This window comes from Urocampus carinirostris, chromosome 10 (genome assembly GCF_059441175.1).
Source record: "Urocampus carinirostris isolate Australia breed hairy pipefish chromosome 10, RoL_Ucar_1.0, whole genome shotgun sequence".
NCBI classification, from domain to species: Eukaryota; Metazoa; Chordata; class Actinopteri; order Syngnathiformes; family Syngnathidae; genus Urocampus; species Urocampus carinirostris.
Genome location: NC_142358.1, coordinates 7735802 through 7760283, shown reverse-complemented (window position 1 = coordinate 7760283; position 24482 = coordinate 7735802). Strand labels below are relative to the sequence as shown.

At 37.6% G+C, this 24482-nt stretch overlaps 1 protein-coding gene across 2 annotated transcripts; it reads left to right on the top strand.

Annotated features, from left to right (window-relative positions):
- The first annotated feature begins 615 nt into the window (after positions 1-615).
- Positions 616-23984, top strand: mfsd1 (major facilitator superfamily domain containing 1). Of its 2 annotated transcripts, XM_088345957.1 has the most exons (17): positions 616-840; positions 942-994; positions 3588-3700; positions 3788-3830; positions 3921-3988; positions 5594-5702; positions 5782-5884; positions 8474-8572; positions 8774-8885; positions 10459-10515; positions 10994-11150; positions 13116-13213; positions 13293-13405; positions 13505-13552; positions 13616-13682; positions 17687-17792; positions 21453-23984. In XM_088345957.1, exons 1-17 carry the CDS (start codon positions 681-683, stop codon positions 21510-21512), a joined length of 1566 nt encoding a protein of 521 aa, XP_088202083.1. In that variant the 5' UTR covers positions 616-680; the 3' UTR covers positions 21513-23984. The 2 variants fall into 2 exon arrangements, with proteins under 2 accessions (XP_088202083.1, XP_088202084.1); XM_088345958.1 differs by lacking the exons at positions 17687-17792; positions 21453-23984 and adding an exon at positions 16285-17599.
- The last annotated feature ends 498 nt before the right edge of the window (positions 23985-24482 follow it).

The window sequence follows — 24482 nt, the reverse complement described above, 5'->3', positions numbered from 1 at the left end:
TCCAAGAAGGGTGGGTACTCTGAACTGCTATTTGGTGCATAAGCACAAACAACAGTCAGGACGCGTCCCCCCCACCTGAAGGCCGAGAAGGCTAGCCTCTCGTCTACCGGGGTGAACCCCAATGTACAAACGCTGAGCCATGGAACAACTCCGGAGAGAAAGAGAGTCCAACACCTCTCGAGAGGACTGGTACAAGAGCCCAAGCTGTGTGTGGAGGTGAGCCAGATTATATGTAGTCGGAACTTCTCAACCTCACACACTAACTCGGGCTCCTTCCCCGCCAGAGAGTTACCATTCGATGTCCCAAAACCCAGTTTGCGTAAACCGGGATCAGCGCGCCAAGGACCCCTCCTTTGTCCGCTACCAGCTCCATACGCACCCGGCCTCTTTAGCTCCTCCCAGTGAACACCGGGTTTACAAAGAAAATTTGATAAGCATTTTATATTGATGACATGAAATACAAACTAGAAGTGAAATAGTATGCTTGAACTTTAATTGGTGACCAAAAATTAAAGTATCGGGAAAGGGAAAAAAGAGAAAAACAAGCTAACACGGTCATCTGCTGTAGATCGGTTCGTCACTTCCGTCTTGTGGTCATGTGAATCAAATGCGCCCGGTCATGTGACTTACCTCATGCCTCTTCTCCACTTCCGTCAACTTTTCCTCGACAGATCTTAGACATGGCGGATGTCGCCGAGGAACGGAATTTAATTTCGAACGAAGCTGGAGATGAGGACACAGGCAGAGGGGAAAACAGCAGAATGCTGCCCGCCATTTGCGATCCGGCTCACGGCTTACACAGGGTTGTTGTCCTGGTTTTCATGTGTTTCCTCGGTTTCGGTAAGCACGAATGTGCGCCTACGCGTGTAACGGAGGCGAGTAACGGGTTTAGTTTATATTGAGTGTCAAATAAAACGTGAGTATGTTTTTTCTCCTTCCAGGCAGCTACTTTTGTTATGACAACCCCGCTTCTCTTCAGACTGAAGTCCTTCAGGTAAATCATACAGCAACTACAAGAAACCAATGGTACATATACTCATAAATATACATATATAAGGTATTATATACTCCTCGTTTATCATGGGGGTATGTCCCAAAAAGAACCGGTGAAAGTGCAAAAACAAGAAGTCGAAACTTGTTTTTTGCACAATCATTAAAAATAAATCAATCATCGTTATACATTGAAACATACAAAAGGTACAGGGTCAATTGTTTTGTTTAACAAAAAAGTAATGTTTAAACATATACAATTTTTTTTCAAACACTTACTGTACTGTCATTTAATAAATGTAATAATAAGGTAGAGAAAAAGCAAAGAATGCAAAATACAAAGTACGATGCAAACCGATGTTATAGCGTGTATTCACTGTGCGCAAATTACTCTAATCCCTTCAACACTTCTATAGAAAAAACACATGACAACGGCATCATTCAAATAAAGTGCAAACATGATCACCTGATCATGTTATCATCTAATTATCATAAAATGAGTCATCAAGCTGTTTGGCAGCTAGACAATACATAGCTGCAGAGTAAGCTTTTAATTTAATTTTCGGATCAAGAATAAATAAAAGTATGCAAACCGCTTGCATGGCAGCTTTTGTGACATTCCAAATGTGCCCATTGTGACTCAGTGCGAAAATATAGGAACCAAGAAAAGCATGCCTTTTCGTGCTGTGGCCGAAGTTCAACTTTGTTTTTACCTTACCATAACATTTGAATAGACATTTTTGTTCAAAGTCGCAAACAAATAAAACATCACTTGGTAATCAAATCATCCTCACAATGATCTTGGACCCACCAAAATATTATATTAAAAAGGAAAACACTTTGTTAACCTCATCTAAATGATGAATTCAATTTCATATCGAAGCAATGCATTCACTTTTTTCCCATGTGGTGTACAGTTTTGCCTCTTTGAATAATAATTTTCCTCCATTATTGGAAAAAATAAAACAAAATAAGAACAAATATCAAGCATCCTCTAGAAAAGACAATGCTACAAACACCAGTTTTACATTTCCCCACTTTAAAGGAACATTATGTAATATTTAGTGCCTCCTAGGGGGATCAAAAAAAAATTATTCTGTAAAAATAACAAAACATTTATTTGAATACTGGGAAAAATACATGAACTGACATACAATGTTAATTTTTATGAAAAAAAAAGTCAAGTAATTTGTATTTCTTTTACAAAGTGGAATTCCTACTTAGTTCGTCCCCATGTTTGTCTGCCATCTTTTTGCATGTTGTGGCACTGGTTTTTCTTTGCATTAGACAACAGTGCCATCTAGTGGTCAAATATTACACACTGGGTCTTTAAGACAGAAAAAAAGAGAAAAAAACCAATATATTTATTTTGTTTTTTAAGAAAAAAGTGTAAGGGTCTTGCTTATTTGTATATTCCTTAATCACAAAGAGTCTCAAAGGGCTGCACAGACCACATATTATTGAAAACCACAGACTATTATGACACCATCTCCTGATCTAAAACCTACATGAGGGCAAATAATACACAGATATTGTCAACATAAATGATAGGTTATTCATATGCTATAGAATAGAAGTGTGTTTTAAGTTTAGATTTAAACAGTTCCACTGAGGTTGCAGATCGCATCTCAGGGGGAAGAGCATTTAACAGCACCGGGGCCCAAGTGGAGAACGCTCTCGAACCTGCGGATCTCTTCTTGGCCCTTGGGATCACTAGTAGACTAGCATTTTCAGAGCGAGGGCTCCGGACCTTAAGATAGGGGGAAATTAAATCTGAAAGATATGAGGGAGCAATTCCATGAATGATTTTGTATACTACCAACAGAACCTTAAAATCACATCTTAAGCTAACAGGGAGCCAATGCAGGTTAGCTAAAATCTGGGTAATGTGATCAAACTTTCTTGTCTTAGTTGAATGCCTCGCTGCAGAATTTTGTATCAGGTGAAGGCTCTTGATTTTGGACTTCGGGAGACCGGAGAGTAGTGCATTACAGTAATCGAGACGGGAGGTAACAAACGCATGAATTATAATCTCCGCATCCAACTGAGACAGCAGGGGCAAATTTAAAAAAAAAAAAGCTTCATTGTTGCCTACTGTTTGCTTACAACTTGTGCTCAGAAGCATAGACTATCACTATATATGGATTTATATAAATGTGGCATCCATTGTATATGGACTGTGACAATTTTGCCAAGGAGGGGAACAATATAAAAGTGTTACAAAAGAAATCAACCAATGCACACACAAGACTTTTTTAGTGAGTGTGCCTGAGTTCGCGTGTAACATTTGTTTCTTTACTACAAGTCCACAGTGCTTTTCTGAATACAAATATCCTCATAGAGGGAAACCGCACATGCACAGTAAAAAAGTAAACTGATTCGTTGTATTACGGTACAGTACATTTTTCCTACTTCCCGAAGATTCACTCATTTTGGTTATGGAGCGTAATAACCGCAAAAATTGAGGGAATCCAGACCTAAATCAAGATAAATTGTCTGTAAGACCAAACAGCATGCATCCTCCTGTTCACTTTTGTTAGACATTATTGTGTTGTTGTGATATTTCCAAAAATGCATAAGGATTTTGTTTTCTGAAGGATTTGAACCTGAACACGGCCAAGTTCATGCAACTGTATGCCTGGTACTCGTGGCCCAATGTAATCCTCTGCTTCTTTGGAGGATTCCTCATTGATAGAGTCTTTGGCATCAGGTAATATAAGATTTTTTTTCCCATCTTTATACGTACCAAAAATCCCACATAGCACTTCCATGTAATTTATAATTATCTTCCTTTTAGGCTAGGAACCATCATCTTTTCCTCGTTTGTTTGTGTTGGACAGGTATATTTGCATTATGTTCCACATTTTATTTGAAGACAAAATCTTGATTGACTTTGAGTTTAATGTTGTTGTTTTAATCTTCCCATACAGCTCATATTCGCCACGGGAGCGTTGCTAAATCGTTTCTGGTTGATGGAAGTTGGACGATTTGTATTTGGGTGAGCAAACAATCATTTATGTGGACTGAAATATCTATTTAATAGGTGCTAAGAAAACATGCATGTGCAATATATTTTTTATTGGATCAGCATTTAAATTTATGTACAATTTTAATGTCCAAACACTAGATAATATTGCCGTGATCAAAAAGTACCTGCTCTATTTTTTATGGTACTTGTAGAGTCATTTTTTTACTTAATGAGGATATTAATGAGAAGCATATTTAATTTCCTGCGCACATTTACATTTATATACTTTTTATTATACTCGGCTATGCTTGCTAAGGAAATTGATTATTTTACAGTAGTCCCTTGTATGACAAACCGTTCCAACGTGGGTAATTAATGTATTCCGAACTCACGGTCAAACATATAAAATGTAGGGGGAAAAATTGTGTTTATTAGGTACTGCTTACTTGTATTATACTTGTATATCACTAAATACCATTATAAATTAATACACATGTAAAGAAAACGTAGAATTGTATTTACATTTGGTTTGACGTGACTTGATTAAGTGGAGTTAGTGGGTGCGGATGCAGAACAGGGGAGGAGACGGGGTGTTAAGATCATAACTGATTTTAAAATTTCGGCCTACGAGGATTGTCATGCCTTTAAAAGACTTTGTTGCTTTAATCGCCTCCTTATTTTTAATAATTGTCTTGACCATTGATTGGGTGATGCCATATTCTGTAGCAACGGTTACAATGGCGTGCCTTTTTAGTATGTCTTGATACCCGAAGCTTTGTTTCCCATGGTTATCATCGTTTTGCTTCTACCTTTAGCATCACTGCAAGCTTCAGGATCTATAGCAAATAAATACAGTGCAAAATAAAGTATTGTATTGCCGACTCAGAAAGTCTTTATTCTGAACTGAATGAACAGCTATTGTGGGAAGAGTTTCATCCGTTAGCATATTGTCTTTTTCATGATTATGCATTGATTCCCCCTTTAGCATCACTGAAAATCTAGGGACCCATGGCAAAAGATATTAACGTAAGTTAGACAAAATTCTGGACTGAAAAATAGAAAGAAAGAAAGAGAGCATTGTGAAAGTGGGTTCAGCCAATGGTATATCAGAATTGCCATGATGCTGTGACGCAAACCTATAGCAGACCAGGCTATTATACGACATCCACCAATAGCAGAGAGGTATCTTACAGACTTTTCATAAGCATGAACCCTGGAACGTTTAAATTTTGTGAGTTCTTGCCCACGCGAACTAATTTGTTGTCTATGTCAGAAAATGCTATAACGAGGGACTGAAAGTCATCTTATATCACACTGCAACGTTAAAACATCGTAAGGTGGGGTCACCGTATACCGGGTGTCTACTGAAAAAAATTATACTCAGCTATGCTTTTCAGGGAAATAGATGATTATTGTCAGAAAATGCTGATTAATATGTGAAGTACCATGATTAATGTACACATTTAATCCTCTCCTGGATAAAGAAATTCATTACGGATATTCATTTGATTAAGGGCTGTAAAAATAAACATGACTTGACTTTTTCATTTCAAGTTTAATTTCCCCAAGATTGTGATTATGAGTTAGGATTCTGTGTTTAATATGTCTAATTTTATGATGTTTTCTCGTGAATAGAATTGGAGGGGAGTCCCTAGCTGTGGCCCAGAACACTTATGCAGTCAACTGGTTTAAAGGGAAGGAACTCAACCTGGTCTTTGGTCTTCAGCTCAGCATGGCTCGCTTGGTAACAATTTCACTTCTACCCGATTAGTGCCCAGGAGCAGGGCATTGATATGTGCAAGCATTCGTGTCTGTGGTTGCAGGGCAGCACGGTGAACATGAACATCATGGGTTGGGTTTACAACAAAGTGTCTCTCCTGGTCGGCGGATCCGGTTACACCACACTAGGCTGCTCGCTTATGATAGGTAAAATAACAACGCTCTGGCTTGGGTTACATCTCCTGAGAGTTACTCAATATTTGCATCTAAAAACCTCAACCCACGAGTGAGGAGAAGTGAAAGTGCAACATGATGCTTGTAAGAAATGAGACAAGTCTTGTTTATGTCAACTTACCGTCATTTGAATACATCCACTTTTGGAAACAAGTGTCTTAAAGTTCATGTGTATTACATAGAGACCCCTAGTGACGTGAAAATACTTCATTCATTTTACTAAAACACAATTTATAAGCGAAAAAAAATAAATACAGGGTATGTATATTTGTGTCTTTGAAATCTTAGAAAATGCTTGAATTTTTATGTTATGTTTTCAAGGTTTGAAAAGTGCTTGCATTTGGGGTGAAGTGCTTGAAAGTACTTGAAATTGTTGCCATAATTCCCAGTAGTCTGACTCCATAGACCACACATTAAACAAAGCAAAATATATCAAGTCTACTTAGAAATGACACCGACAAGCCTGCTCTAGTGGTTTCACTTTGGCATTGATTTTTTTCCCCCACATGACTAACGGCAGCTGTTATTAGTTTGTATCGCGTTACCTGGAGGGTTATCACCCCCTACGTGTCGGGCCTTAGAGGAGAGGTGAAGAGACCAAGATGCTGGGTACTGTAGAAATTGGGAAAATGGCTTTGAAAGTGCTTAAAAAGTGCTTGAATTTGGCCATGAAAAAGGTGTATGCACCACATGATTTTTAAAGAAAATTAAGGTTAGAAATGTGTTATTATATTGAAGAAGTTATCATGTTTGGCCACCATATTACTACTACGGAAGCCCATATGATTGTTTTGCGGAGGATAACAGTCCTGGGGGTGTTTTTTGCAGTTAGCTTATAGAAGTTTATTCGGGTTGTGTTTTTAGCACTTACCTTCTAAAGCTGAGCTCTGCAGGTTATGCATGCTCACTGAATCCCTTGATTTAGGCATTTTCCACTTTTTTCCATTGTTTCGTTTTTTAGCCATTCAAGTTAGCCACTTGGCTGCAGGCTATGGCTTGCCGCTAGCTGCCCTTGTGATTGTTAGATGCTCAGTGTAAAAAAGTTGTCTTCGTCCTTCTGTGTCACTCAACTTCCACAGCTTGTAATGCAATGTCGCTGAGAAATGAAATGAAATGATCTGCATTTAGCATATAGCGCTTTTCAAGTCAATGACTTCCCAAAGCGCTTTACAGTGTGCTTCACATTTCCCAATAGCGGCCTTGTATTGCAGCCATGTAAGACGCTAACCTGCTTATTGCGGGTATTAGGGGTTCAGTGTCTTACCCAAGACACTTCGACATATAAGACGGACAAGCCGGGATTCGAACTGGGATCCCTTGATCCCAAGACGAGTGCTCTACCTCCTGAGCTACTGAGTCCAGCGATTAGGGCATCTTCTGCTTTTTTTTGCATACATTAATCAACAATTTATCTACAACTGATAATGGCATTCTCAGTTTTAAAAACCTTTTTTCTATTCATCGCTTATGTGCAATTACTCGAACTAGCCATCTTTACCTTTTTTCACTGTTTCCTCCTCCAGCCACTAATTTTATCTACTTGGCTGCAGACCCTGGCTTGCCACTAGTTACTATTTTTAGCTCCTCTGTAAATAAAGCTTGCCTCGTCCTTCAGTGCCACTCGTATTCCACAGCAGGTCACGCAAGCAAAGGTTTTTCTGTGACTTTTTAATCCACTATTTTCTTTCCTGGCCAGTCATGTTAACCACGCGGCTGAGCTCTTTTGTCTTTAACTGCTCCAGCTTGGTCCTTTGGTATCATTTGCCTTCCACCGCTGGTCATGTGAAAATGTTGACTAGTTCAGCTTTTTTTCTACCATTTCCTTCTCTAGCCACTCATATTAGCCTCTTGGCAGCAGCTTATGGCATGCCGCCATTGTTTTTGCAAGCTGCTTCTGCTTTGTCCCTTACTGTAACTCGCCTTTCAAAGCTGGTCAATGTGGCAACATTGCCAAGTCCTGTGATTAAAGCATTTTCCACTTGTTTCCACTGTTTACTCTTCTAGACACTCATTAGCCTTTTGGCTGCTAGCCACTATTAATATTGCTAGCTGCTCCTGCTCCGTCTTTCAGAGTTTCATGATTCAGGGTCATGATGCTAGACAAATTCAGGTTTGCACTTGCTATCTTTCACTGGCCTTTTTAGTTGCTTGTCCTGCTAGTTGTTTAAGTTAGCTATTTACACAAGCTCTGACCAGCTCCAGCTATTGGCCCTTTTCAGTTGCTCCGGGTGTAACGGGCTCACTATGTCTTTTTCACTCGCTGGAGGTGATTAAAATCATCTTTAATATCCTGTCTCTGGATAAAATTAATCCTTGCTCAGACAACGAAATAGGGAAGTAGGCTTCCGAATCTTGCAAAATAGTGTCTTTTGGGCTTTCGTAGTGTGTCTTCTTTAAATGCACACAATTCAGCTCTATTTTCAGCTACAATTACTTTGTGGTGAATCATTAAACACTGTCACGTTAACAAAATCACAACTTTCAAAGGAAACTCATTTTTACACTTTTACATTTTTCCTATCAATGTACATATTCGAGTTTAATCCTATTTTCTCTGCACAGCCGCGGTAACCTGCATTTTCTCGCTAATCTGCGCTTTGTTGTTGGCATTCCTCGACAAAAGAGCAGAGAAAATCCTCAAAAAGGAGCAAGGCAAAACAGGTAAAGTATTACTACTATGCCTTGTTTGTTCCTCCTTTTCACCTCCAGTTTTAACAGCTTTTCACAATTAGTGGTGCTTTCCCTGTCCACTTTTAGTTACAACATCACTGAATTCAATTAGAATACCAATACTGTGATTGAAGAAGAGGCCTTTTTTTAATTAGTTTTTTTCTGCAATGCATCTTTTTTCTTGACTGTTAGGCGAAGTAATTCAACTGACTGATGTGAAAGATTTCCCCTTGCCCCTGTGGATCATCTTCATCATTTGCGTGAGCTACTACGTGGCCATCTTCCCTTTTATTGGATTGGGACAGTGAGTATAACTCAAGCCCCCATTCACCTCATCACAAATGGGTGGAACATTTAAATGTGTGCTTGAAAGGATTGTAAAGATATTAAAACTACACACCACGATAAGATAATTGCTGTAAACATCGTTGGTAGGTTTTAATATTAAGACAAAGATTGTAATATTTAAAAACAATTAATGATATTGTTATAAAACAACTGCGGAACAGTAATATTTAAATTTTAAAACGTAAATGTACAACTTGGTAATTTTACATGTAAAATTCTGCCCAAGTTTTATTGATTTCTGGGATAACACTGCAAACTAGGAAAAGCTATTGTCAGAAAAAATTGCAGATTTTTAGAATAATATTCTTTATTTCAAAACATTTGATCATTTGTTTTCTTGTAAAACAAGAAAATTCAACCTTACAATCAGCCTACTTGTCTAATAAGGCTTTGAGTAGATCTTTATGCTCATGTTATTTTTTCTAAATGTAGTTTGAAAATATTCTAACGTGATCCCTATTTTCTTTTTTTTGTGACGACAATATATTGTTAGTATTTTTTATTGCAATATCACGTATCCCTTTTGCTTAAACTATTTTAGGTACTTTATTATAAAAAATATAAATTTAACACCAGTGGGGTTGCAGGGGATTCTAGAAATCATACAGTATAATTTGTTATTTTTATATTTTGCAAACATTCTGAAGCTGACTGCCATTTTCTTGTTACCGATTAATGCAGAGGGTTACCAGTTTGATATGCATTCCTAATATAACCAGTTATGTGAATGCTATGTTATAATTATCCATGTTTTAATTGTTTAAAGTAGTGTTGAAATGGGCTCAGTCAAACAAAACTGCGTCAAAACAAACGTGTGTTAGAATAAGTTTCTGCAGTGATAATGAACCCACAGGATACATAGCCTGTCCTAAGTTTAGGACTCTAATATTTTAAAAGCTAAATTTTCTCACAGCACAGTCCATCCACGGCAAATTTGCTGTCATGTCGGCTCTCCTTGAGTCAGGCGCTTGTCATAGGAAATATGCACCTGAATTTTGAAGGAGACCGTTTGATGTCTCATTAGAGTTGTTATTAAGTTTACAGATGCTATAACAACAGATATAATTTACAATACCAGTTTATTACACAGACTCTAAACATTGTAGTCATCTGCTGAAAACACATTTATTGTCCTTGAGTGAACGAGGAAGAGAATTCAACTCCTAAACAAGACGTCATTATGTTTTGAAGGGCACACCAGGAATAAAATAGAGCGCCTCGTTAGATGAGCGCGTTGTCCATGCCCACGGGAAGTTTAAGCAGCACAATGTCGCATTATTATCAACCCGCCGCGCGGTGGAGGTGCTGGGGGGGTCAGAAATGGAAAGTGGTTTTGAAAATGCTTCAACAAATCAATTGATGTGGTGGCAAACTGGAAAGATGCTCTCAAATCACTTAGTGACCGACAGCTTTTCCGCTCCGCAGCGCTCTCAAAGCAAGTTGTCGTACCAGCGTTGGCCAAAATGACGTATGCCGAAGGGGAAGACGCTTAAGTGCTGGGTTTACATCCACTTTTTTTTTCTCTCCAGGGTTTTCTTCATCGAGAAGTTCAACTTTTCCCCTGCTCAAGCCAGGGCTGTCAACAGGTAATTCACATTTGAGGCATTTGATGGCTGACAAGGTCATGTTTACACCAGCATAAATGTTTTCCAAGTACAATTTTATGATAACGTATGCATTTTTTTAATGTGCTATTCGACTTTCGCGTCCTCGGTGCATTGTGGACTTTTTTTTCCCCCATTAATCGGTCCCACGGTTAAATGCATACTTTGCCGATTCATGGTGGCAGTTTGCTAGTGCCTTGTTTGGTTAATTACAAGTGACAAAGGGACAACCTGGTATACATGTTGTTTGCGAACACACCAATCAGTTGGGCAAACGCGAGCGACACCGTGCAAATCGTGGTTTCTGCATTGGACTTTTGACATAAAGTAAATGATTATTTCTTTCGTACGTGGCTTTCCAGAAGCATAGACTTACACTATATATTGATGGATGAAACCAAAGCACTTAATGATGAATTCTACAGTATAACCCGTTTCAATCCGCTTCTGACTCCCTCAGCATTGTTTACATCATCTCGGCTCCTGCGTCTCCTGTTTTTGGCTTTGTGGTAGACAAGACTGGAAGAAACGTGATTTGGGTGATGTGTGCTGTGTGCACCACGCTTGCCTCTCACATGATACTGGCCTTCACTTTCTGGAACCCTTGGATCGGCATGGTAACCTGTGAAATTGAATTTGCAACACTAAAGATCTAATGGACAGTATATTCAATTAGGTTCATATGTTTTTTGTATTTTTGTAACGGTAAAATGTATCTTAAATTATTGTCAAAAAGTAAAGTGCAATTCCAAAGTGAACTTTTACCTAATTGAAGATTCAAGTTGTTCATTCATATTAAGCAACTAAATTTACTTTATAGTGCAACAACTGCAGTACGAACTACAAGAATAAACGATTAGTTGTTTTTTTTTCATACGTATCAAATTTAAAGTAAAATAAAGGTCCCTGAAAAACAAAAAATATGTACAAATTAAAAATATTGCAGATCTTAAAAAAAAGATGAAATACTACTGAAGAGTGGCATTTAAATGTGCTTTAAGGGACCGATCTGACTTCTTTTGCCACTGATAGACGATGCACTCTGCTTTGATGCTATCAATATTATTATAAGGAATCCAACTTTAAGTCTTTCTTTTGCGTTGACTCTTTTTTAATGTACTTTCATTGAGGGTCTCAAACTCTATATTCTTCGGAGCCTCTGGGGCATGGGACTGGGTGAAACTGGGCAAAATCTGGTTTTCCACAAGGAAAGTTCCTTCTGTGGCGTCTCTCTTTTTTTTATGTACTTTCTTTAAGGGTCTTAAACTCTTTTTTTTTTTCTTGGGGGCCTCGAGCTAGCATCTGGATGAAACTGGGCCAAATCAGGTTTTTTCAGAAGGAAAGTTCTGATTCCACTGTTATATTTTTTTATTTCCTACACAAAATAAGAACTATATGAAACATAAAGAAGTGATGTGAAACTATAAATGTATTAATGTAAAAAAGAATAAATGCATCTGTAATTTGCAGGGGCTTTATTTACATTAACGGGACTATGTGTATTATTTGACCACTAGGTGTTGCTATTTTATTTAGTGCAACTAAAAACAAGTGCAAGGGAGTATACCAAACTATGGATACTCAAAGTGACTAAAATGCACAACTTTACCTCTCATTTTCTTGTCCAGCGTTTTTGAGGTTTTTGGTTACCTGTAGTAGCAAGATGGCTGACAATTAGATCATAGTATCTAAAATAAATGCAAATTTCTCGAGCAACGATTATTTTAAAAAAATGCACATTTATATCATGGTTCATGTATTTTAGATTCCCTGTTAAACCAATATTGCTCTTTTTAATTAATTATTTTCTTCTACCAGTAGGCACTAAATATTACAACTGTTCTTTAAACTTTCATATTACGGTTGGGACGGAGCTTAAGAGGACTGGGAGTGCGTGCAGGCTTTAGGGATCGGGGCAAACAGTCGCCCCAATGCGCCGGTGAGGTTCGGTTAGAATAAATAATGCAAAATAACTAATTTTCTACCAATAACTGATAAAATCCTTCTTTTGCAGACCTGATAACTTTTTTTTTTAAAACTGCATTTTATATTTAGAAAAAAATAAAAGACACAAGAAAAGATAATTGATTTTTGTGTGGTTTTATTTTGTTTTTCATTTTTAATAACTGTGTACAGCTTCGGTAAACATACATCCAAAAAGTTTTGAAATAAAAGAGCTTGACTTTATCAATCAATCAATAAATACTTTTTGGTGAGCTATTACTCTGATGATCATTAGCTGTAATAGCTAAAAATGAATACACAATTGTTGATTCATAGAGCGGAAAAAACATTGTCTAAATGTAATATTTGCCCAAGTATGTTATGAAGAGGTAAAAAGGGGACATGTTCAAACTCTTTTAATTCCTTGATATAAAATCCAAATATATTCCAATGAGGAACATAAATCCTCAGAATCTTTCTAATGATTAGTGTCGGCTGATTGAATGTTTTAGTCTAGTGTCGAGTGACAAATAAACCGACCATCAGGCTGATAACTGACATATTTGGCTGTCATCGGCCTGATAATGTCTGTGTGTTCTTAAATTGTGGTTATAATCTCACAATTTTGTGTCTTCCAGTCTCTGATGGGCTTGTCTTATTCCCTTTTGGCGTGCGCACTGTGGCCCATGGTGGCCTTTGTAGTACCTGAGCACCAGCTAGGCACAGCCTATGGCTTGTATGAACCCCACAACATATTTCTTCCTAAAAATCTGTTGCTCACTGTATTTTTTAAATGGCAATGTTTGCCCCTACAGCATGCAGTCCATTCAGAATCTGGGATTAGCTCTCATCGCCATGGCAGCAGGAGCCATCCTGGACACCAAAGGATACCTGTTTCTGCAAGTCTTTTTCTGTACTTGTATCTGCAGTAAGTCCTGATGTTATTCCCCAGTTAGAAAAGTTTTTTTTTTGTGTGTCAGAGTATTTTTTTTAAATAGCTCCATATTTTTTCTCTCTTGTCTCGCAGTGGCATTAATGGCGGTGGTAATGCTCTACTTAGTGGATTATCTTAGAGGTAAGAGAATATATGTTTTTCTGTGCTGATGAAGCTGAACCACTTTCATTTCTCCCACTCAAGGAGGAGATTTGAACCGGTCAGCTTCAGCTAGAGCCAAACTCCTAAAGGAAGCTACTTTAGACGCTGAGTAAGTAGCTACCGCTCTTCACCCACTAGCATGGCTTTTTCACCCACTCTCAGGCGTCTTAGAAACGTAATGAACAACCCACTCGTCTAATCAAGTGGCATACGCACATTTCGGAGCTCTTCTAAGAAATGATCTGCGGGTTTTACCCAGAGCTGAATCGGCTACTTAGTGTATTGGCATGGCATATTTACCCCCACCAGCCTCTTCATTAGTTACATCCATGGAATGAGATCTAAGATGCTAATTGCAGAAGGTTATCTGGTCAAATCTGGGAAACAGGTCAGTGTTTGGCAGCTATCTTACTACTACGGAAGCCTGAATGAGGATTATGAAAAGGTAGCTTGTCCCGGTGGTGTTTTAAGCACTTAACTGCAACTTACTTTCCAAAGCTGTGTGCATTTGAATTTTGCTGAGTCCTGTCTATTAGACATATTTTTTCCACTGTTTCCTTATCAAGCCACTTATGATAGTAACTTGGCTGCAGGCTGCCCACCGCAATTGTTATGGTTAGCTTCCTTGTGTGTTGCTGAATTTCGTGATTCAAGGTCCTGAAGCTTGACAAATTCTGCTTTGCTCTTGCAATCTTTCATTTGCTTCTGTATTAGCTTCTCCCGCTAGCTGCTTTAAAGTTAGCTGCTTACACCAGCTCTGACCAACTCTCGCTCTTGGCTCTTTTAAGTTGCTCCGGGTACATCCAGCTTGTTTGGTCGTTTCTTGTCGCTTTCTGGGATTAACACCAGCTTTCATTTTCTGTCACTAGTTGAAAAAAAATATAGAATTTTATCAAAGTCGTATCCTTCAGGCTTTCGTAGTGTTTACTCTTCGAATGCACAATCTAAGCTACGGCAAGCTCTAGTGGGGAAATCTTACACATTGTCACTTTAAAGCAAGGGTGTCAAACTCATTTTAGTTTGAGGGCCATATGCTAGAAAAAACATTCTCACAGTAGCCGGACTAGTAAATTAATTTCATAAAAATGGTGCCTTTTGGCTTACAATTATATTATGAATCAGGGATGTAAGATTTGATTATAAAACTTTTTTTTTTTTCTCAAAACATTTTTCATTCACCAGGATTTATTTTCTTGTAATGTTTAACTGTGCATTTGCGGGGGAAGCAAATTAACAATTTATTTTATTTTCACTTAAGTTTATTTAACTCAGGAAAATGCTCGCAAACTGAAAAGTGTAGAAAATAGCACACCAACACTCATTTAAATGATTGATTTATTAATTCCAAAGTAATTCTGTTTTTTGTTTAGTCTGTGTTTGTCTGAATTCGGGAACTCCACTCTTTGAATTCATCTATTATAGAAAGGGTCAAATCTTCTTTAAAATTCTGCAAATCACGTGCTATTTTTTATTTTGTATTTCTCGCCTTGGTTTAAATAGCACATCTGTAACTTTTTAAAGTAAAATAACACCAGGATGGATTACCTCAAGGTTCTCTGGTGGGAATAATGGTAGTCAGCAAATACAGCTACAGTGGGTAATATGCGAGTCACACTTGGCTTGGGTGACATCCAGTGGACATATTTAAAACTGCAAGTCATTTTTGACGCAATGTGGTTCTTTTAGCATTGTCTTGCAGGCTGCATAAAATGATGTGGCGGGCCACATATGGCTTTCTGGCCACGAGTTTGACACAATGCTTTAAAGCAGGGGTGTCAAACTCATTTTAACTATGGGCCACACGATAGAACAAACATTCTGTCGGGGGCCGGACTAGTAGATTCAAGAGAAAGAAAAAGAGAGAGATAAAGAAATAAGAGAAAGAGGGAAGAAAAAGGAGAGAGGGAGGGACAAAGAAAGAAAAAGAGAGAGAGGGAGAGAGCGTGAGAAACAAGATAAAAAGTCGTGAGAGAGGGGGAAAGAAAAGGGAGAGGAAGAAAGAAATCCAAAGGGAAATAGAAAGACAGAAGGAGAGAAAAGAGAAAAGAAAGCGCGAAGGGTAGGAAGAGAGAAAAAGAAAAGAGAGAAAAGGAAAAAAGGAAGTTGGAGCAAAAGCGGTTAAAAGACACAGAGAGAGAAAGAGAGAAAGAGCAAGAAAGGAAGAGAAAAAAAGAGACAGAGAGTGAAAGAGACAGAGTGGGAGAAAAGGGGTGTAAAAGAAAGAGAGAGAGAGAGAGAGAGATACAAGTACAGTGTATTTGTTCGAGGCACCTGGCTTTGGCAACATCAAGTTGACATATTTCAACCTGCAGTTTGTTTTTCTCTTGAGCTTCTCTGAGTGTTGTCTCGCGGGCCGGATCCAATCCCTCACCGGGCCTGATCTGGCCCGCGGGCCGCCTGTTTGACACCTGTGCTTTAAAGGATCATAATCATAATTTTCTTTTGAAATGATTGTGACATTGTCCTGGCTGCTTAGAACGAAAGAAAGAAAGAAAGTGAATATCGCTTTTCCCTTAACACAGGACTTTTATTGACTCAACCATACCAGCCGTGGAGAAAATTCAAAATGTAGTACTTGTTGATGTAAACTTCCTGAGCTGCTCTTGCTTTCGTCTTAATTCTTAGCATGGGTGAATTGAGGTCACAGCTATTTATCTTTGTTGCCTTCCACCTAACTAATGATTCCCCATGCTGTAATTGCTATTTTCCAGATGATGATGTTGATGGTGATGATGAGGGATCGCACACGGCGCTGGGCGTTGTGAGGCAGCAGGCCGCAACTGTGCACCCCTTCGGCGCGGGGGCCGGATTGCAGGAATTGCAACTCTGCCCAGCGCTGGCATCTGTGCCGTTTCCCCACCACAAGTTACTGAATATCTGGATTTAACGTCTGGCATTTTTTTTCTTCTGTTGAGGAAGAAATCAAACATTTTAAAGCCTTTTCAGCATTCCAATGATGAAGAGCCTTTGGAGAATCGTTTTTTTAAAGCAGATGTTCATATGTTCTCTTTCGTATTGTAAACAATTCCTGGATTCTCTGCAAGGGGCCAAGATTATTTGATGTTTTAATCATATGCACTATGAAGCGGGTATATGCGCTTATATTGAAGTCGTCATATTGATACGATATCAGCTCCTCGCTGGTTTGAGGATTCATTCATTAATTTGAATTTATAACCGCTCAATTATTTTGATTCCTGTTTTTCATGTATAAGCACTCGGTGATGTTGGGTTTTTTTTGTAACGTTTTATGAATGTGTTCTTTTGAGGACATTTTTAATTTTATTATGTGGAGCAGTGGTCGGCAACCATCGATCCACAAACTGGTACAGTGCCGTGGGTCATTTCGTGTTAGGCCGCACAGAGAGAAAAAAGGAGCCAAACAATTGCCTTATTTTTTGCTCATACCGTATTTATTCGTGTATACGCAAATCTTTTTCACCCCAAGAAAAACTCACGCTTGGGTGTGCATAATACTGAGGTTTTACTATAGTATGTTACCGTATTCGAGCAATGATGGATCAGGCAAAAAATATCACTCACGACATTTGCACAACTTTGGATGCAACAGGAATCCAATCTGGATTGTGGTTTTAAGAACGCAGAATCCTAACCACTTAGACCGCTAGGATTGTTGGTGACAAAGGCATTAGACTTTCTCATCATCACTATTTTCACTCTACATGATGAGATACATCTAATGTCTACTTCTATGTCATCCACATCCCTAGTGGTCTAGTGTTTACACAGTGGATTTGGGCTTATTCTTATTAATATTATTAGTGTTATTTTTAATAATGTTATTGTTTAACTGGGCCAAAAAAATAAAACCAGGCATTGAACCAGTTCGTGGTACAGAAAAGGTTGCTGACCATTGATGTAGAGCGTAAACCAATTTCGTAAATGTGACTGATGCACTACAGCTAAATAAAAATGTAAAATATTCTCTCTACATTTCAACAATCATTAATTGGTTTTGTTCTATTAAACCAAGTAAAAATATGTAAATAAACAGCTTTCAGAACACTGCAGTTGGTTTTAATTTTCGTCTCTGCTTTTAAAGTTTGACATATTTTGTGTATCTCAAATATCTTTACTTTCTCGTCGGTGTAGGCACAAACGGCGGGCCAGTCAGCTGTCGGATGGAGACCTGGCTCGACTTTCACCAATGTCTGCCTTTGGCTTGCGCAACCGATATCTCTCAAAGCTTGGAGCGCAGGTAATACGCAAGTAATCACTTAATAATAGACTTTTTTTTTTTTTTACATCATAAGGCCTTGTTCGATACAAGATTTTGATGGTTTTATAACCATGACCAAATATTTTAGAAATTAAATGACACTCATTTTCTAAAAAAAATTATTCTATCCAGTTTTTGCATGGATAAAATATTTGTGCTAAAAGAAGTGGAAAAGTCCCTCGTCATAGTCTTATAGTCATAGGAATTTATAGTTATGGGGCTGATGGGAACAAAGACCCAATGATAGTCTAGTTCTAAGCATTTGTAATCCTCATTGGACTATATTTTGATTTTATATTAGAACAACTTGGTCGTGCCTGCTCTCTACCTTTTCACAGTATGCACGAGGTATCAAGAGAGCTTGGCCATGAAACATTTAGAAATGTTCTAAACGTGTTTGTTTCTCATTAGAATCTATATATATATATCTATATATAAGTAGTAACACAACCTCCAGAGGGCATAGCTGAGGATTAGAGGATAGCTTTCTGATAATAAGAATTATTTTTTATACTAGCAATTAATTTGATGAGTCCTCTTAATTTATTTTTATAAAAATGCCTTTTTTAAATTCCTTTCAATATCCCTCCCCCCCAATAGTCATATTTATCTTTTTTATTATTTATTTATCTTTAAAACTCAAGACAATGAACAATCTTTGAACAATCCTTTGAATCAGTTACAATCCTGATTTTTAGGGCTCTAGTTAAAGAAAAACATTGTGGTATTTAGATCGTATCCGATTGGCAACAGAAAGAGGATTTCTTTAATAAAAAAAGGATCGGAACCTAAGGCACTATGTGGTAAATTTAATAATTATCAATGCACTCATTGATTAGATAACAGTGAGGCAGAGAATATTTAATCACTAATATATTAGTATATTTTGGCTTGGGCCGAAACCAAATAAAATCAAATCAAAGCTTAGGAAAAAACGTTTTTGTGATAATATCAATTCTAAGGTGAGCCATACGAAACAGGGTGTTCACTCGGGGCTTGGGTTTGTGCACGGTGGGGCTACTTATTCATCATTTTGCACATGAGAAGTGAAGAGCTAAAAAACAAAAAAGGAAGCTCCTCCAAGCTTTCACTGAACATTTTCTCAAAAGTTCGTGTGTCCCCATATCTCCACGTATTTAGTAGCTGCTAGCTGGACTTTGGCTAATGTTTATATCATAACAATGTATTGCTATTTAAAGTTAAGTCGTTTTAATTCTTCAACACATACTGTGCGATATTCAGTCCGTGTGTCTCTGAAATTTATGGGCTTGTACTAAGTTATATAATATATAGTAATATAGCGATATGCTAATTTGACTCATTTGTTGCATTAGACTGCACTAACTACTGCACCACCATCATCATCAATTCCTTCCTACTCTGTTTTTTGTCACGATTCACTCTGCTGTCCATGGAAAGCTAAAATGATCCCAAATATATGCGTTTAAAAAGGGAGAGGCGTAACTATGCAGCTAAAAGCTATTTTATTTTTTTGTCATTAGGAGCCAAAAAGATATCACAACAGTTTTAATTCTTCTATATCATTTTGTTGTTTGAATATTTTTTAAAGTGCTTGAATGTCTTTTTTAAAACAAGAATTTTATAAATGCAAACCCTTTAAATTAAGATCTACTGAGGTTGGGCGGATAGATCTAAATATCGATACTGAGCGAGTACTCGGATTGGATTGTTACAATTGTCTTCGGATTTATACTGTCTTTCCATCTTGACTAGCACTCTAACAATTTTATTAGTTAGTCATAAGTTTATACATACAATATTACCTTCAAATCTGATCCAATTGCAATTACGCGTTATTTACACTCACGATTTTATTTTCAAAATATTGTGCAGTGGAAAGTATTGTAGTTGTCTTGTTGACAATGTTATACACTGTATTTTTGTTGCATTTCTGCTTTTTTGGGTTTGACTCCCTTGACTTTTGTTCTGAATCGGTTGGGTTTATTTTTCATACTATTAAAGGTTTTCTACATTGTATTGTTTACACGATTTGCAAATTCTGACTTTATTTTTAAAATTTCCTGCAATGGAAGCCATTACTCTAATTTCGCTATAAGGCGCACCTAAAAGCTTTTATTTTTTTTAAAGGCTGACCATGCGCCTTATAATACAGTGCGCCTTATATATGGTTAAATATTGAGTCGCAAGGTCTCGCAACTAAGGCAAGCAGCCACCGACAAGATTTTCCCTCAAAGGCAAAGTAGTCCGCGGTGTATGCTGGGATAGTTATACTGGCGTTTCATTTCCTAACCAATGTGTGTCAATCATCATTTGAATCGGTCATTATTGGCTAAAGTAATTCGGAGGTAAAGAAGGCGGGTTATTTTTAGCATTTACAGGCTCGCATAGGCTAAAGCGGGGCAAAACAAAGCCTGCATTTGGCCGAAAAAGATGAATGTGAATCACGTTTGGTTGCCCTACGACCTGGAGATGCTTCTCAGCGGATTTTTCTTTTATTTGTCGGCATTAATGCATGTTTTGGAGTGTGTAAATATTTTACACAGTTGGATTTACTTCGTTAACGAAAGAAATTAAGAAATGGTCTGCATTTCTTGAATCCCAAGAGGTTAACCTTCCTAATGATATGTGGAATTACACATTTGATTTATTGGTGACATCGTACAGACACCGTGCCTGTTCGTGTCTGAGACACGTATTTGCTTCTCTGAGAGCCGTCGGAATGTTAAAGGGTTAATTAGTTCGACTGAATTATCTGACTGATATGTTGACGTTCCCACTGTAGCGCCTTTTAGTCCGGTACGCCTTATGTATGGAAAATAAAGGACAAAAAATATTTTTGGGGGGTGCGCCTTATAACCCGGTGTGCCTTTTAGTCATGAAAATACGGTGTACTTGTCATATTGACATTTTTATATTTGAGATTTAATTACATTGTTGCTTTTTTGGTTTTATCTCTTGACGAATGTTCTTAAACTGTTGTCGTAGGAATATATATATATATGTGTATATATATATATATATATGTACATACACATTTTATAATGCTAAGGTCTGCATTGTAATTGTTTTTACAAATATAAAATTTTAGTGCTGTGTTTCTCGGAATTATAAATTAACGCAAGGGGGGTAGGGGTTTGGGTGTATTATTCAATGATCATTACATTTCCATGGAAAAAAATCTAGGTATCAGATTAGCATCGAACGATACTACTGTATCTATTTGGATCTGATTGCCCGCCCCTAATATTTAGTCTAAGGCCCGTCAGTTTTTTACAATTTTAAATTGTACCTTTTTTAGTGAGACAGTGCAAAATGTTATTTATTTATTTTTGCACATTTATTTGGTTTTCAGTTTTAGCCCGAAATTTGCATTTCAGTGCATTACTTCTAGATAATCAACGAGGTGTCGATAAATCGTTGCAGCTTGTATCTGTACAACACAATTTGATGACTCCAGTGGCATATTTGTTCAAGAAAACGGTCTTTTCGATTTCATCAGGTTTTAGCGGTAATTCATTAGGCCCATAACATGCTCCTTCAGGTCTTGACGGTGAGCCAGAAGGATTGATTTTAATGCCCCGCTGATGTATTTGTTTATCCATCACCACCTTCTCTGCTCCAAATGAGGTCTTCTCCTTCTCTTTTCTCTGCTCTCAGCTGCCAGGCCACTGTTCCAGCCATCTGTCATCGCTCGCCCACAGGAGCGTTCTCAAGTGATGCCCTTCATACCGTCGTTTTCTGGGCTCCTCTGGCGCTTTTTGCGATGGGACTCCAGACAAGTATGCAATGACAATAAGAAACGGGAGGGAGAGCACCGGGGTGTTTACCACCTCGTGAACTTGTAGACATCACGTTCCTACCTTCCAGCCACTTTCAACCTTCACGGGTGATTGTTATTGCAGCTCTGTAGACGGGTAGCTTCTTTGCCTTTCACTTGTTTAGGTTTTAATTCCTTTGCCAGTTTGGGACACTGAGTGCAGATGCTTTTTGTTTGTGTTTTTCTTTGTAATCACAAAACCCAGCCTCAGGGGGTCATTGAAGATTGTACGACAAGAGTCGCCAGCTCTTTTAAATTTCAGCGCTGGCTTCATTTTTAGGGATGCATGATTACTGTTTTTTCCAAAGATTTTTTGGGGGGAACTGCATGCTTTTGGGTTTTAATTCCTTTGCCAGTTTGGGAGTGTAGATGTGTTTACTTATTTGTCTTTTTTTCTAATCAAAAACAACAACCTCAGGGGCTTTTGAAAGATTGTACGACACAGGTCACCAGTGCCTTCAAATTTCTGATGTAGCTTTGTTTTTAAATCAAGTATCCACTACAAATGATGTTTCCCAGTGAGCTTTTATTTAAGTGCATGCATTATTGTTTGGTTTTAATTATTCTGCCAGTTTGGAACACTAAGTGCAGATCCTTTTAATCTATTCTGTTTTTTTTCTAATCATAAAACCACAACCTTAGGGGGAAATTGACTATTTGTACGACACAAGTCGCCAGATCCTTGGAAATTCAGAGCTGGCATAGCTGTGTTTCTCGGGATGCACTAAAACTGATGTTCTTGTTGTTGTTGTCATTTATTCTGAAAATGCATGACAAGTAGTGTAAGGCTTCCTGATTGTTGTCAATTTCTCGAAACAAAAACCTGTAGAAATATAAAAAATGAGGATGCTACATAACCAGATAACAAGACATACTCAGAAAAGGACAGTAATTTTATCCATACTAATTTTGTACACACATATATATATATATATATATATATATATATATATATATATATATATATATATACAAACACACATATATCACATACACTTACGTTACATACACTCAATTACACACACCTACATACATACATCTAGATATCTGCCTCTCGTTACCGAGCCATATTAATATATGAATAAAATTCACCAAAAATCATGCATTGTCATTCTCCTTTTGTACCCATATTTTTTACCAATTTTTCCAACATATTTTTGCACATTTCCTTGAACTGATGGATACTTTGACTTTGCTTCAGTTCCTTATCAAGATTTTTCACTGGTTATAAATATACAAAAACCTTTCAAAGGTGTTCTTACATTTTAAATTATAAAGGTATTTCTTTCCCCCACCTTACTGCATGCTATATTGTTTTGTTTTAATTCCTTTGCCAGTTTGGGACACAAAGTGTACATGATTTTACTCATTTGAGTAAAAGTAAGTGCATTCTGTGCAGGTTCTCCAAGAAGAAAAAGGAAAAGCATTGAAAGAGAAGCGCAGACTTAATGATTGGCATTTAATGTCTGAACCTGGCTGAATTTTGGGCCGGGACCGGGCCAGGGCCTAAGATCTAACCTCAAGTAGTGATTGACGCACTTACAGTATTTACTGACTTCGTCGGTCAATCTTAATTAACCAGCTCTCAATCTTAATTAAATTGGCACAAACTAACACTGAGGAGTTTCAAAAACAAAGAAAATACTCGCTATTTGGCTGTTACTGAATCGGTAACTATAGTGCATCCCTATTTTTAGTCTTTTTTTTTTTTTAATCACAAAACCACAACGTCAGGAATCATCTTAAAATTGTACGACAATCGCCAGCGTTGACGTAGCTCTGTTTACATAATCTCTTTTATTCACAGCCATAGCGAATTGTCTAACTGCTCGAGGCTACTCAGCACATTTGCTGCTTTTTTACGGTCCTTGCAGTTGTTTTATAGGATGCGCTAAATTACTTAACTCTTATGTGCCCAATAGGATGAATAAGACCTGTTGAATATTAACTAATACCTATTAAATGAAGAGTTATTAAAATGGGAAAGAACGGAGCTTGTTAAGAGTCGGGAGTCTGGGCGGGAGTTATTTCTGCACTCATCAGAAATGGTGCTACAGGAGAAATCAATTGTGCTCCTTAAGGAGTGATCTACACTAATGTAACCTACAAGATTAAGTATTGGACACTAAAGCTGTATTTGCACAGAGAGTTAAACCCATTATTGATACGTCCTGAAAGTTTGCTCTAGTGTCCCCAGGGTTCCTGCAGTGCAGTGCAATGCAACTTTTATTTTTATTTTTTTTTCATGTATTTTTGGAAAAAGTGTACTAACATGTACTTTTGAGGGTACCACCAGAGTACCAAAACCTCAGACATCATGTCATTTTATGTGATTGTTTCCATTCCAAAAAATAAAATCCTTGGCTGTGGAAGGAGTTGTTTTTTTGTTGTTTTCGGTTTTTAAATACGGTTTCAGAAACAAACATTGACGGTTCTTTTCATATTCTGTTGCCCTTGTGTGTGTTTATGTTTTACTGGTGCTCGTCAGTAGACATCTTTCTAGAACTTGGGCCTTTTCTGTGTATTTTCATCTCCTAGCTGACTAGTCAGAAAACCAGAACATTTGAAAGGCAGATATAATGTTGGGATCCACCAAGAATCTATCCAAATAAACGTATTGTTCTGAAAAAGGCAATGAAAATAAAAAGGTACAAAAGAAATGGAGATTTAGGTGGTAGGTTTGTTATTCCATATATGTGTATATATATATATATATATATATATATATATATATATATATATATGTATGTAATAATGTAATATCAAGGCAGCACGGCGGTGCAGTGGTTAGCGCGTGTGCCGCACAGTCATGAGATCGAACCTCCTGTGTGGAGTTTGCATGTTTTCCCTGTGCTTGCGTGGGTTTCCTC

Excerpts from the sequence above, each read along its gene's own strand:
- mfsd1 (XM_088345957.1), top strand. The coding sequence starts at position 681 with ATGGCGGATGTCGCCGAGGAACGGAATTTAATTTCGAACGAAGCTGGA. Across the intron at positions 3,701-3,787 it reads GATAGAGTCTTTGGCATCAG|GCTAGGAACCATCATCTTTT; the intron begins GTAATATAAGAT and ends TCTTCCTTTTAG. Across the intron at positions 17,793-21,452 it reads TCTCAAAGCTTGGAGCGCAG|CTGCCAGGCCACTGTTCCAG; the intron begins GTAATACGCAAG and ends CTCTGCTCTCAG.